The sequence below is a fragment of the Takifugu rubripes genome, chromosome 11 (genome assembly GCF_901000725.2).
Source record: "Takifugu rubripes chromosome 11, fTakRub1.2, whole genome shotgun sequence".
In the NCBI taxonomy this organism is placed as follows: domain Eukaryota; kingdom Metazoa; phylum Chordata; class Actinopteri; order Tetraodontiformes; family Tetraodontidae; genus Takifugu; species Takifugu rubripes.
In genome coordinates this window covers 7,597,492-7,612,427 of record NC_042295.1, presented here as the reverse complement: position 1 = coordinate 7,612,427, position 14,936 = coordinate 7,597,492, and the positions used below count along the sequence as shown (strand labels likewise).

Sequence of the window (14,936 nt, the reverse complement as noted above, 5' to 3'; positions counted from 1 at the left end):
TTTATGAATCGTGTTCTGCTTGTGAACGCCCCCCGCGCCACTCACGCCCCAGGAGCGCAGAGCTGATGACAAAACACGGAGCAGATCAACGGAGCGGAGCGGATCTACAACATGGAGCCTCTCCTGAAAGATATGTGCCGATTATGAATTACATCGATACGTGCAGTTTTTGCAGTGTATTACAGATTAAATGTATTCTATAAAAAGTGAAAACGAAGTACGTTTCCTCTCTATGAAGAGAAAGAAAAAGAGCTGAATAAACAGATGAGAAAAGCATGTAGAAAAATTAAACAGGAAGAGTTGAACAATTCAGAGGAACTGAAAGCAATCTCCATAAAACAACAGAGGAAATTTAGATATTATCTCCAGTTTAATAGGTGAATGAGCTGCTGATTTTACAGCATGTCACAGTTCTTATCAATCCCCTTTCCTTGGTTGCCTTGTGAACTTAGCTTTACGAGACATGAGTTAAATAAAAATGCTATTTCATAGACATTATCTGCTAGCTGTGTGGGATCATTTTATAAAGTTACAGAGAATATAAATCACACTGCTTCATAGATCTAGTTGGAGAGGGGATTTTTAACAGAGGATAAATTGAATTAAAGGATACAGTTATTCATCTATTGTTATAAACTGTAGTAAAATTAATCATTTGTGCACTAAAATGATCCCTGAAGGCTATCTTCAAAATTACTTTAACTTTCAAATACAAAGCATAATAAATCCAAATGGTGAAACTATTGATAAGTCACTTATTCTCCACACATGTTAGTGTCACAAACAATGTATTCATAATTTGTATCAAAATCAATTATTTATTTGAACCCATCAGCAAATGTGGGCATAATGAACACATAAATAGCCAGATACTCGGGTCTCTTCTTGTTATTCACTCGGGAAACATGTCGGCTACCACACAGGAAACAGTAAGGAGCTTTAGGAACATCTTCCATTACACAACATGTGTAATGTTCATTTAAGAGTCACGTCAATGTAAAGGGGTGCATGTCAAGCAAAACTATTGTGAAGCATATGCGCCCTCGTGTGGTCATTAACCATACTACACCATTCCTGTTCCACCCTGGCTATAATCCCATGACATGAACATTCAACCTTTCTTACAAAACCTGACAACAAAATAAAAATGTACAATGAATTTCACAGATTTTCCTTTAGAACAGACAAGTTAAAAAAACAAAAAACAATCCAGAGGCAGGCCGATATTGGAGCTGACAAAAAAGATTCACTATTTCTTGAATCATAATTGAACACTTTTAAGGATAACATGCACATTTAAAGACTTCCAAATGATAGAACAATTTCTAAAAATAGTATTTGCAAGGACATAATGTCTCATCTTACATTTAGTAATCTAATTTATAATAAAAAGAGAAACCCCGTTCTAATGATTCAGGACTTTGCAACAGACTTTAAAAGTGTGTTTTTAAGGTACGTGCACAGCTGATTCATCAGGTCTTTGTTCTGACCTTCCACCCAATGCAGCTCGACCACCACATCGCCTTCCTCACACATCACATTCAACAGGCACTTAAACAGGAACTGCTCCACTGAACTGGGGCTCTGGGCTGGTTTAGCAGGCTCGCTAGCTGCTGAGGTGGACTCTTTCTTTGGCTCCGCTTCCTGTGCTGCTCCTGCAGACACAGACAACTCCATATCCGCATCTTCCTCAGACACATTCTCTATGACTTCCTTTTGTTCTCCACTTGGGTTTTGGGTGACACATTCACTTGTATCCAGAGAGGCGGAGCTTTTGGGCTCCAAGATCTTTTGTGCTGATATGGTTTTGTTCTGAATGTTGACATCCTGGGTGTCGTCAGTGTGTGCGACAGCAGAGATTGTGGAGGTTTGTGTGCTGGTTCCAGGACAGGGAGGTGCTCTGGGTAGCTCTCGCAGCTGGCGCAGACGTTCACGCCTCTTCTGCCGTCCGTGGATCCATGTGTTCTCAACAGCTGTCAAGAAGAGGCTCTGCTCCTGTGTCCTGCAGGGAACGTGTTTGTGTAGCACCTGCAGAGTCACAGAGATGAATAAAACAGGTAAATGCTGAAGTTCACATTGTATTTCTGATAATGCAGCCCTGAAACTCACTCGCAGGTCACTGAGCATTTTTTTCAGCAGGCCAGTGATGCCGACCACGGCACTGCAGCCAGTAACACCTAAATCTGAGGCCCTGGCCAGCAGCTCCTTCAGTCCTGCCTCTGGTAGAGTGAACGATAGGGGTTTCCGGGGCTTCTCCAATTTACGCCTCTTGCTGGGTGGAGACTAAGATACGGCAAAAAAATGGAGGAGAACATTTTTTTTAAATGGTGGAAAAACAACAAGTGTGATTCTGTGGAGTCAAAAATTTATTTATTTACACCGAGACATGCAGAGATCTTAAAACGGTAAACAAAACCACACTGACATCTGTGAAAGCCGAAAATAAAAGTTACGTCAAACAGCAGAAGCAATACACCGAACACGCCACAAGATGGCGTTCAAGTCACATGAGCCCCCGCAGATGGAAAAGACTCTCCCTCCTCTCTAATCCTGTCTGCTGTCATGCTGTGGAGGTCAATACTCAGACATGTCTAAATAAATAACAGACGTTGTGGAGGAGCCACTAAATCATCCACTGCTGCCAGAATAACAACACCATGCTGGTGTGGTAACTGCAGGCTGAAGATTGGGAGACTGGGGGGGGGGGTCTGCGGCTGCACCGGGCTGTGTCAGAACAGACAGTATGGCCGACTGACCTACAAATGGAAGAGGAAGGAGTAGCTTGTGACCTTCCCACTCCTGCACTGATCTGACACTCGAGTTTGGATTATGTATTTACATCACTGTAGTAGTTTGTCCTCCACTTAGCAATGACTGATACATATTTAATTTGTTGTTTCTACTACTTTAGGAGCTAAATGTTGAATAAGTCTGAGGATTTTCATCTTTACTCTTGACTAGATATTATTTTGTAATACTGATGGTCCCAGCTGATGCGTGTGCAGAAAGATTGTCTGTGTTGACCTAACCAGCAGACAATGAACCCAGCTTTGTCAGGTTGTCTCTATTTTTCATTGTTTTTCATCTCTGCAGGCTGGCAGCCCTGCAGCACGTGGAAGGAGAAATCAATAAAACTGGTCAAACCAAGGCCGGCTGTCTTTACAAGCATCCTTGACATATATTCACATTCACAGAGTCAATATGCAAACACGCCTCTCTTCTGCAGTGCCTCTTCTGCCTCTCGGGCACTTTCACTCCATTATTAATCCCACTTAGCATCTACCACCTCCTTCTCTCATCGTCTAGAGCTTCGTGACCATGTCACAATGAAATGCCGGCACATTTGCATGTGCAAAAAGGCACATTAAACTGACACAGGCGCAGCAAGAACTGTTCTTTCCAAACATAACGTGATTTTTGCACATCCTGAGAACACAGCTGCAGAATCAGGATGCTGCAGATTTTGCCCTCTGGCATATGGTGCAAAACAAACCTGTCCTCACATCTGCCCTTTCCTTGTTATCAGGTCCCAAAACCCTTACATGGAATCATGACCTTTGGCCTTTTCGTGAAATCCTTCCTGAGGGGGCTTAAATGAACCTGAGAATCACCACCACTAAAGCCTTCAGCATCATCTCAGCCTTCACAATCCTCATTCTCCATCTTTTTGTCTGTTTCTGATGGGTTTAGTTTATCTCCATTCTTTCAATTTTTTCCAACTATACTGTCCAAAATAATCTGTCTGATACCTGCACCAAAAACAATTGATGGGATTAATCTTCTTCTTTTACCACAGATCTCAAACATCTTGGTGAGCATCGAAGCTCATTGGTGAAAATGTTACAAATAATGGAAGTAATGAAATTATATAGACTGACTTGGTAATGAGGGGGTTAACTAGGTCACTGATGAACGCATGTCACACATGTTAAAGTCAACTATATGTAACATAACCCATGACCCACATACCCATACACACATATGTGTGTGTATATGGGTATGTGGGAGGCACCGCCCAGGAGGGGCGAGGAAGAGATGGAAGAGATGGATGGAAGAGATGGATGGATGGATGGATGGATGGATGGATGGATGGATGGATGGATGGATGGATGGATGGATGGATGGATGATGGATGGATGATGGATGGATGGATGGATGGATGGATGGATGATGGATGGATGATGGATGGATGGATGGACACGTATGTTCTGGACATCTAAAGCAATGTGTGTGCAAGCGTGATTAGGAAATGAACCATCTGAGAAATTGTATATGTACACACACACACACACACACACACACACACACAGAGCAGCTGTGCAGTGCTGATGGATGTGCATGCATGTGCAAAAGGAGGAGTATGAAGAGGAGTCTGAATGTAGGCCAATTATCCTGCTCAACTGCTTTTCTGCTGAAAAGGCCAAAACAGAGTGGAGTCCAAACACTCATCACGTGTCCTCTGCTGCACCTGACTGCCCGCCTAACTGAGCCATCTTCATTCCTCTGTCTTAAACACATCAGCCATTGCAATGGCACCGCGTCCCTCTTCCAGTCCAGAGCAAAACGGCTGGGCACTGAACGTAGTCGGTCCTGCTCTGGCAAGTGTTGCCTGGATACTGCGTGGGTTCAAAAAAACTGAAAATCAAATAAACGTGTCCCCAGAGCAAAAAATAAGTGCTTCTAATGGAACATGGCTGGAGGAAAGGGGGTTGCAGCCTGGAGAGAGGTGATGGGCTGCAGAGGAGGTGCATAATTCAGAGGTGGCTTCAGGGTTTTTGGAAATATGCAGACATGAGCCATTCAGACAAAAACAGGCAGGATTGGAGGTCAGCGCGAGCCATGGCAACAAAACAATATGCAAAGACTCACCGGAGCCATCATGTCGTCATAGAAACTCCAAGCCAACGCCCACCGCATGGTACGCCCCTGGCAGAACTCTGTGTGTGTCACTTTAGGCACCTGTGGGGGGGGGGGGGGGGATTATTTCACAATGCAACAAAATAATGGTCACCGAGCAGAAAGTAATAAATGGTAGGAGCCAAAGCTTCCCACCAGAACAATGATGGAATAACATTTACACCATTTTCACCTCACATATTGGTGCTTTTAATGTAAAAAGAGGAAGATCTCCTTAAATAAACTCATTACGTTAACACACTTAAAACGCTCTAAACTAGCTTCATGTTTGACCATAATTCAATAAGTCTGAAAGCCACATACAGTACATTAAAGATCCTGGTGTGGTCACGTTTGCTTGTTTTTAAATAAGGAATACATATATTAATAAGGCCCAAATGTAAGCCGTAAGTAACCACACAGCTGTCTGTCTTTTTATCATACCTCCCCGAATTAGAGGAGCATTGTGTCTGGGTTCTTCACAATACAGTTTTAAAAAGTAAAACAACTTTTCCAAACCAATTTACTCTTACGTTTCTGCCCGGACACCAAAGCTGCTGTTAACAGCAATGTGTGCTGACACATTTCCACCACCCTGATGGGTGAGAAAATAAAGAGCTGCGTGAAACTGACACGCGCCATGCAAGCACTCACGCTAACGGAGCACTTAAACCGCCCCTCAGGACAGCGTCAATAAACAGAAGGGGGTGATGGTGTGTGTGAGATGGTGGCCAGGCTGCTTATTTCCTAAATTAAAGCCTAAAAGGGGATCGCTGCAGAGACAGTGGACTGATGGCTGATAAAAGTATTAGCATATTAACCAGGTGTGGCTTTAAAATGGGTATCAGGCTTGGATATGAGCCAAACCTGCACTCAGACTGATGAGCAACAGCCTCCTGGAACCTGGAGAAGATGCAGGAGGACTTGTGTTTCTCTCTGAGTCTGAGAATCTCAGAGCGGAACTGTTTTTATTACATCGACTCTAAATCTGCTGATATCACAATCTGACACGCTTAACCATTAATCTGTCAAATCAGCATATTTTAGGGTGAATTAATGTGATACTCCTTATGTGCCGTGGCTCCAAAGTGTAATATTTGCTTGTGTCTCTGAAGTGTTTGCAGCTGAACAGAGAGATCAAAAGCCGTGGACGTGCATTGGTCCACTCACCCCCTGTTTTCTCAGCTCCTCTTTCAACGGTGCCAGGCTGCATTTCTTTCCCAACATGCAGCTGTACCACCTGCGGACAGAAGAATCCACACTGAGCAGCTGCGTGTTGCTGTGAATCGCCCACATGATAAAATGAGCCGCTCAAACAAGCCTGGGTGAGCAAACATCAAGGAAGAGAGACCCAACACTGGTAAACAGGCCACAGTGGAGGAAAAGGTGAAAGAGAGATCAATAATCTTCTGTGTGCTAAAAAGATGAGGTTGGTATTGATGGATATGACCCAGAAAGATAAAGGAAAGAAACCCTTTTAGCAAATGATTTAAACTAAATTGGTATTTAAAGGTACATTCTCATTAAATTCAATAAAATCGATATGAAGGCAGGGATTCCTTCATAAAAATCTAAAGATTATAAAAAGAGGGATGCATTAGTTAAGCTTTAAAGGAGCCCAATTCTATTCAAGGTGTTTGAACTTGAATGACAAGAATGGACAATAATTTGTAAGATAACGAGGTATGAAGACACCCAGAGGGCTGACATGGAGCGCAGGGCGTCAGCGTCTGCTGAAATATTAAACAGCTCTAATATTCACAGATGTTTCTCCACCTTTTTGACACAGTAAGGGGGGTGGGGGTAGGAATGGGGTGGGGGTTGGGGGCACCCTCGGCTTTCCTCCTCCACCAGTAGCTTTTCAAACATTCTAAAGCATGCTCCTTCATTAACATCAATATTCTCTTCAAATGCCGAGATACAGATGCTCTTATTAGCAGAGAAGGTGATTTTCATTTCTTAGCTGTGATAAATGAGCAGCTTGGTTCCATCTCCACTCGTACTAAGCTGGGTTCCCTCATACTTGACAGTAATTACACACATTAATGGAAAGAGGGAGTGAGGGGAGCAGGGTGGAGTGCTGTGAGGGTTTTTTAAGGACCAATTTGTGAGGCTGGTACCGTTTCTATGGACACCTGGTGACTCTGGTGTCCCAGTATGCTGCTGGGAGTGACAGCCAGCTCCAGTTGGTTTGGCTCTTCAAGCCTGCTAGCAAGCCTTCACTCCTGCATGCTAGTTTAGAACAGAGTCACACAAGAGCAGGCAAGTGTGTGGATGAGACGCCTCTCAGGGCCGCTCGTCTTTCCAGAAATGCATTATTGCAAACGTGCACTGATATGCGTGCGGCGCTGCAAGCCCGGCAGGTGTGGCGTGTCTAATCACTAATGATACCAAAACTCTGCCGCTAGCTCGGCGCCAGTGTTGCGCTCCACTGCCCTGGTGACAGCGCCTGTAGGAGAGGAGAGGGTAAAGTGACAGCCGCTGGAGACCCCAGTCAGCCCATCCTCCCCAGCACAGCTGTTCCCAGCGGGCCCCCGGACACAGAATAGGCAGGGTGTGTGCCAAAATCATTAGCCCAGCCCTGTCAATGTGCATCAGACCATTTGCCCATTTGTTAGTGTCTCCACTCCACCGGGGCACTCGCCATCCATTTAAACCTCTCCAAACCTTTCCAAAGAGGACAAAAGCGCAGAGCTCTTGTTCATCTCTCAGGCAATTCTCACATGTAGCTGTGTTGCCCTGAATTACAGTTCTTAAAGCTGCTTTGTTTGTTAGCAGATGTGCTAACAAACCCCTGAACCCAGTGGCAACATCCTGATTTGGGGCTGGTCTAAGTCATCACCGTAGGCGTTTCTTTAGCTGCAAGCTGTCATGAATGATCTTCTTGACAAACTCCAGTTCCCCGCCCTCTGCCATGATCTCCGTCACCCCACCCGTGTTCACGGAGCTGGGAGGAGGTCGTCGCGAGTTCCTTGAGTTGACCCCCTGCAGAGAGCAACACGACAGACAGAGATTAACACCAAATCCTATTATCTCCTATGGTGCAAACAAACAGTGCTGCCTCTCAGACGAGCTCTGATCAATCCGTGTTCACACACAGTGATGCTCAAATGTCTTTTTCCATATAAAGTTTCAGGCAGGACACAAGAAATGTGTAGGGTGTGAAAAGAGGGGACAAATTCGTACCTTTGCCTCCAGTTGGTTGGCGAAAAATGGAGGGTTACACATGCAGAAATCATACACTATTTCTGTCTCTTCCTTCAGGGCGTCCATCAATAATGTCTTCTGTGGGACTTTGACAACTAGGATAGAGATTTTGAGGTTAAACGCTTAAACCATCATCGTACCTCTTGGGTTTAAAGGACAGCAATGCTAAAGGCTTTTTAGACCTTGACAAAATACTGCCAGACATGCTGAGTGAAGGCAGTCACTCTGGCTAGATTAACAGCAAAATGTTAAATTCTACAAGTATGATTTCATTATCACTCCATGGCAATCAATTCACATATAGACAAACCATCAGCATGATTTTTTTAAAGTGTAAAATAAAATCAGCATTTAATAATCAATGTCTGTGTTCCTACAGGAGCTCATAATGGACAAATTTGAATACAACCTGTAGCCATAATATTAATCATTAGCAGTAAACTATAACCATAAACCCCTCCACCTTCCTCACAGCCCAAAGTTCCTCACAGCCCAAAGTTCCCAAAAGCACACAAATCAATGGGATTAAAGACAAACATGGAAGTTGGACATCTTCAAATACTCCAGCATGTCCACTTACCTTTAATTAAGTCAGACAAGTTGTTCTGCTCCACGTTTTTCGTGGCATAATCAAAACAGATGTCGTCCACCTCTGTAGCCAGGAAATACCATCCATTCATTGTTGCTCCTAGCAACGGGTAGATGCAAGAGGCCCCAGTGCCTGAAGAAACACACATTTGTGTCCATCTAATTGGATTTATGAGGATCTTGACTTGTGTTCAGCAATATGTAAATAAGTTAGCATGTTGATCAGAGTAAATGGACCGGATCATCTTTAACTAAGTGGGTCTAATGGACAGCAAATGGCAGTTCCGACATCTGTTATTAAGTCATTCGTAACTGACAAGCTGCACAATCCAGTCATGCACACAAAATCAGACACAGAGTGATCCATCAGGGAGAAGAGAGGGTTCAATCTACTTGGAGAAAGGTCAAAAATCGGTGACCTAAGGGGACCCGCTTTCTTTTATTATAGTGGCAAAATGGCAAACAAGCCGTGACAAGAATGGGCTTGTAAGTGCTGGGAACACTGGGGATGACGGGAAGGATCTGCCCCAGCTTGAAGCACAAACTGACATTTTGCATTTGAGTGCAAGGGGGGGGCTCATGTTCAACAAACAAAGGAGGGAACCACGGCAGTACCAATGTCAATGCCCCTGCGTGGTTGCTTTTGTCCGTCGATGAGGTCCTCCACCCAGTGGATGTAGTTGAGCCGCAGGGGGACGGTGGGGATGAGGCGCTCCAGAGGGATCTGGATGGTCAGGCCAAAGTCCTCCTTTAGTAGGGTGCAGGTCAGAGCTCGCACGGCCTCTGGCTCTTTAAAATTCACGCTGAGAAACAAAGATGCACCTCTTATTTCTTGGATAAAAAAACCTGCAGCAAAAAACCACAAACTCGTGATGAAGATCAGAAATTATTACTGTTAAATGTATCCAGCAGTTTGATGTAAATATTATCCTGGTTGATCAGAGTAACTAAAGTATAAACACCCAATTTTGCTTTAAGCATGATTTTAACTTGGCCACTCGACAGTGATTTACCAAACACAGCACTTCATTATCCCTCAGCACTGAACCTCATTTTACACACACACACGCACACACACACACAGAGGAGATAACAGCAATTTAATTCACAATCCCCTGCTAATGACAATCAAATTCACATCTCTAAGACAGGAAGGAAGGGGAGGGTTCCATTTTTCCTCCACATGCATCTCAATCTTGCTCACTCAGCTCCCCCTGACATGTTTAATGATTTCAGCTGTCCCACATGTGGGCACAGACGTGGCAGACTGAACGAGTGGGTGAGTTAGGTGTAATTAGAGCTTCGCTGTGTGCTTTCACACCTCGGCAGATGTAATTAGACATGCTGTGGTGATGTGAATGTCTGATAACTCACTACTACATACTAGATACGAATAAAACATGTGATAATATGTTATTTTACATCCTTACCGCCATCTATTTTCAGTTAACCACCTCTTATAGGAAAAAAAACACATCTCTAAATGTTAACAAACCAGCCATTAAATTATGAAGCTGAAGAGCAGAAATAAAAGCTCAGGCAGAAGGATAAAGATGTTCCCCAACAAATGGACCATCCAGCCTGGCCTCAGCCGGGCATCAGACAGATACAAACGAGAAGCCATTTACCTGTAGAGTCTCCCATCAATCTCACCCAGAGTCTCCCCATCTAATGAACACATCAGATTAATGATCTGGATTTATCAGTGGCTGAAGGTGTGACCTCTTGGAGAAACACCTGGCTCCCCCGGGGGTGCACGGTGCGCTTTCAAACGCTCAGCCAAAGATGCAATTTGCACATTAAAAGTACCCTGAGCTTTTCGGAAGAATCAGACTAATGAGGGGGAGCTGATGCATCAGTGTAATTATCACGCTTTTTCCAAAATGAACTGCTGCCTCTCACATCTGTGCAGCACTCCAATTCTGCCCTCTTTCATTTCCTCACTAGATAAAGATCAATATTCAGAGAGAGAGGCTGCTCAGGCCAGCCCTCTATTTTTAGGCTGTGATGGGGAGCGTGCGCATGTGTGCAATGCAGACAGAGGACTCCCATCGCCGTCTCCACGGCAACCACACCTACTCAAGTGATGAGGGGAGCACGCAAATCTGGCCACGCTGGAGCAATGGCTGATGCCAGACGGAGCAGGAACGCGCCCGCCGCCGACGCCACGTACGCGCGATGCAACGTCACCACACCGATACGAACGACGGGAGACGATGCGGGACACACCTGAGCACAAAAGTCAAACCGAAAACACGGGGCGACGCATCACCGGTGATATGGTAGCAAATGAAAAAAAGAAAGAATGAAAAAAGGAAAGAGTGAAGCCGAGGAAATGAAAAGACTGTCCTTCTGATGGATTAAACCCTAACTGTATTATACTAGTGGAGAGCTTATCGCCATGACAACGAGCTCCCCGTCACCTACACATGATGGGGAGCAAAACACGCACGCACACGCGCGCGCGCACACACACACACGTGTTTGATCTCTATCTACTGGAAAAGCAAACTTCACGGTTCATATCTTGCCCTTAAAGTGCTGGTTTTATCAGAAACCACCCTAGAAGTCACAAAACTCTGACTGTGCTGATTTATAAACATAAAACAGCTTTAAATCTATCAGTTTCTACATTAACGGTCATAATTACAGTATCAACAGCCAGGCTACAATTTAGGCCTGACTATAAGAGCCGATGACGCCCATTTGACTAAACCACTTGAGTGTATAAAGTGTGACCTGAGCACTGCAGCTTAATGAAGCTGCTGAGCAGAAAAGCAGAAGTTAATGAAGGATTTGCTTTTCACTGCAACAGTGAGAGAGCGAGATGAAGGTACCACATTGGGTACAGTTTAAAGTCAAATATTAAAAGCTAGATATGCTGACCGATGCATATTTACATTCATCATATTAAAATTCAGATTTAGGTCACAACCGCCAAGAACAAGAAAATGTATCACTTAATGTCTCCCCGTCCACAGATTGCTGCCTCCTCATCATACCACTTCCACTCCCCTGATCCAAGCCCCCCCACCTATAAAAAACCGCTTCTTAATCACCTCCCCCAGTTTATTCTGCCTGGTCTGCACTCGACTCCCAGCCCGCCGCTATCAGTCGTCTCCACTGACGACCCCTAAATGAAGGGAGACGTGTCTCCCTTGAAGATTGAGTAAGTGTCTCCCCAAGATTACCCGAACCCAGAAGTCACTGCTCCAATGCTTAAAAAAGCCAGTAGATTAATTCATTGGGAAATACAAAACCAAGCTAATCCCTTTACTGATGGAATGACAGCGGCAGGCGGAGGGAAGCCAAATTTCTGGTGATGGGTAGCCACACACACAGTTCACATGTCCAGGATGGTTAATGGAACAGGAAAAGAACAGAAATTGGTTAAATTCCTGCAGCATGTCAGTGCAAACTCCTGCCAAAAATGTGCTACTTAAAAGTTTCCTTCACACTGTGATAAATCTGGAAATATCAAACTAGTGCACAGCTCCGGGCACCATCTGCAGCTAGTGTAACATTCAGTTTGTTTTAATTAATTAATAGTAAAACTATAGTAATGATATTTGCATCAACCGCTTCTTGTTGAATAAGAGACTAGTTAGCACGTTGGCATTGTCAGAACCAGACCAAGTTCCCACATCCAAGTGAATTCAAGGGTGTGATTAGTGAATTTATATTTTCTAACTAAAAAAGAAAATTTGTCAAAAATAAAAATAACCCCACCCTACCCTTTTTTTCTGCTGAATTCTGTTTATTTGACGAGCGTGACGATGGGCCCAAACCCCTGCCACCCTTTATCTGATGACAGACGCTCAAAAGACAAATAATTAGCAGCTGTCACGTGCAGACATCCTGTTGCGTGTCACCTCGTCTCCACGTTCACACACAGACTCTGCCTGCCATAAGATGATTGACTGGCGGCTTCGCCACCTCAAAGCCTCTTCAGCTCCGTCCCAATCTGTCCATACATCCACGCAGATGTTAGCCATCTCGCTGTCTGCATTTATTTGCATGACAACTCTGATGCAAACCTTTCTCCTGACCAAGGACATGTGGTACCTGTTTGATGCAAAATACAATGAACCTCTTAAAAGATGTATAGCAAACCTTAAACTATAGTTCTCAGCCAAATCGAATGTTCCTATTGAGAAATAATAGGTTTAAAATCAAGGTGTTGTTGTTAGTCATTCTGGTGTAAATGGTCAAATCAAATGAGGGAAAATATGTAAACCTCAACCATGATCTAAATTTCAAATATCCTCCTCTAACAATAGAACCAGCCATTCATGTGGATGTCAGATTTAGAGTAAAGTGTGTGAGATTGGAAACAAGTGTCCGAGACCAACAAAGACCAAACACGTGCAGCCTAAACAACCAGAACAAAGAGCAGCAACCAGAAACTGGCTCTGCCCAACACCCAGCACCACTAATCCCAGCAGACATGTTCTGCCTTTGTTCTTCTGCAGTGGTTTCTTTCTTTCTTTCTTTTTTTAAACCACTGGGCTCCAGTCTGAAGCAGAGAATAAGTTGGAACCCAGGAAGCTGGGCACTGATTGACAGATTCAACTATTTTTTAAATTAGGAGTTTGTTTTAACTGTCACTCACATAGACTTGCTGAGGTCTCAGAGGGAGACGGCGAGCATCAAACAGAGGGCGAAGAGGAAAAGACTAGGAAAACCTTTTGATCTTTGTGGCAATTAATTACTTGTCAAGGTTTCTCTCTCCTCCTGTTGCTGATGGAGCAGTAATGTGTCGGTGGCTTTTTGGGATGGAGGTTGAAAACAACCCTCGATTTGCAGGTCTGACATTAAGAAACAATAGTTGTCTGAACTGTTGTGTGCAGTAGTGGCGGCCACAAACATGCTGAGCTCAAATAGTGGCAGTAAATTATCTGTTGACGTCAGAAGGCTGATGAGTCTTGCTGATACCGCTAGTATGGCTAAAATAAAGATAGAAGTAGGCTTTTACCTTTTTGGTTTAATATCATCAAATTATCTGATCCCAAATGCAATATTTACAGGAAGAACAGACAATGAATGCCCCGTGGTGGCATGAACCTCTGGAATCTAAGCCCTGATGTCGCTGAGCTGCAGTTGTGTTTGATCTCTCCATCTATCTGGCCCATCAGATGAACCCTAGATGCCCCCCACCCCTACCAGCAGATGCCACAACCCCAATGTCAGAGCAGGCAGTGGGCAAATCCTACAGAAACAAATGTACAGAATGCCAGTGTGATTGTAAACCGCATGTTGCTTTTGGGAAATTTATAATATTAAAAATATTTGTCTCCACGATGTGGTAAACGAAGACATCGGTGGGTATCACTCAAAATCATAGATTACTGCTGTAAAATGCAACTACACTATCCCATAATAGATCGGAATTTGGGGATCAATAAGCAGCTGATATTAGTCTGTAAAAAAAAAAAAAACTTTGTCTTGAAAAGGGAAACCATACATGCAAACTTACACAGGTCTTCCAGTGAGGCTGGTGTGGACGTGCTGCTGGAAGTCTGGATATTTGGAGGCCAAGTAACCAAAATCTGGCGGTTTGTCTTTGTATCGATTCCGAGGATGCATCGATTTATTGAGAGCCATGGAGACCACTGATGTGCAGGTGAAAGACACACCAACAGTGAATTTGGAGAATCTTGCAGAACGCAGATGAACAAAGATAGTTTCTAAGCAAGACACAATAACCTGATCATATCGAAAATAAACTTATAACTAAAAGCACGTCTCTATTGACTTTCCAATATAAATTCGTCCAAATTTTAAACGATCCACATAGGTTTTATGGATTGTTAAAAGTGCTTACCTTTCCTATTTAGTAGCGGGTGAGGTTTTTCTTTAAAATAAAGCTAAAAAAGTCTGCAGGAGGACTCGCACAACTCACGTTGGCCAAACGTTCCTGTAAACCTCTTCCGGGATGACGCACGTGTGTGGTGACGTCATGACGCAAAGCATCGTAACGTGACTTATCTCGGTTATTTTAGATGAATATATACAGTATATATATATTTCAGATACTATTGACTAAAAGTAAACGTTTTTAATTTTTTGAAAGTGGGTCCCGTCTATTTCATATTTTTAATATATTGCCTTTATTTACGTGCCAAGTTGGTGTTAATTTTTTTGAATCAATATAATCTGTATGTACCTTATTCCTGCCGATTATATATTCACAATAGGATCTGACTAAAATTTTATTTATACAAAAGGTTGTTCAAATTCACCCC

At 43.6% G+C, this 14,936-nt stretch overlaps 1 protein-coding gene across 2 annotated transcripts; it reads right to left on the bottom strand.

Annotated features, from left to right (window-relative positions):
- Positions 1-351: 351 nt before the first annotated feature.
- mettl16 (methyltransferase 16, N6-methyladenosine) lies at positions 352-14,655 on the bottom strand. 2 transcript variants are annotated; one of them, XM_003968474.3, is made up of 10 exons: positions 14,516-14,655; positions 14,168-14,303; positions 9,307-9,494; positions 8,684-8,824; positions 8,083-8,198; positions 7,739-7,881; positions 6,067-6,136; positions 4,870-4,959; positions 2,110-2,283; positions 352-2,028 (listed from the first exon to the last, which is right to left on the bottom strand). In XM_003968474.3, the coding sequence occupies exons 2-10, from the start codon at positions 14,293-14,295 to the stop codon at positions 1,414-1,416; spliced, it is 1,665 nt and encodes a 554-aa protein (XP_003968523.1). In that variant the 5' UTR covers positions 14,296-14,303; positions 14,516-14,655; the 3' UTR covers positions 352-1,413. The 2 variants fall into 2 exon arrangements, with proteins under 2 accessions (XP_003968523.1, XP_029700342.1); XM_029844482.1 differs by having other exon boundaries at positions 14,168-14,347; positions 14,516-14,641.
- Positions 14,656-14,936: the final 281 nt, after the last annotated feature.

What these genes read in the sequence shown, in the direction of transcription:
- mettl16 (XM_003968474.3), bottom strand. Translation starts at nt 14,295, where the DNA reads ATGGCTCTCAATAAATCGATGCATCCTCGGAATCGATACAAAGACAAA. An exon ending in CAGCTAAAGAAACGCCTACG is followed by an intron (nt 6,137 to 7,738) that starts GTGATGACTTAG and finishes TTCTGTCCGCAG; the next exon opens with GTGGTACAGCTGCATGTTGG. An exon ending in ATGACGACATGATGGCTCCG is followed by an intron (nt 2,284 to 4,869) that starts GTGAGTCTTTGC and finishes GCCGTATCTTAG; the next exon opens with TCTCCACCCAGCAAGAGGCG.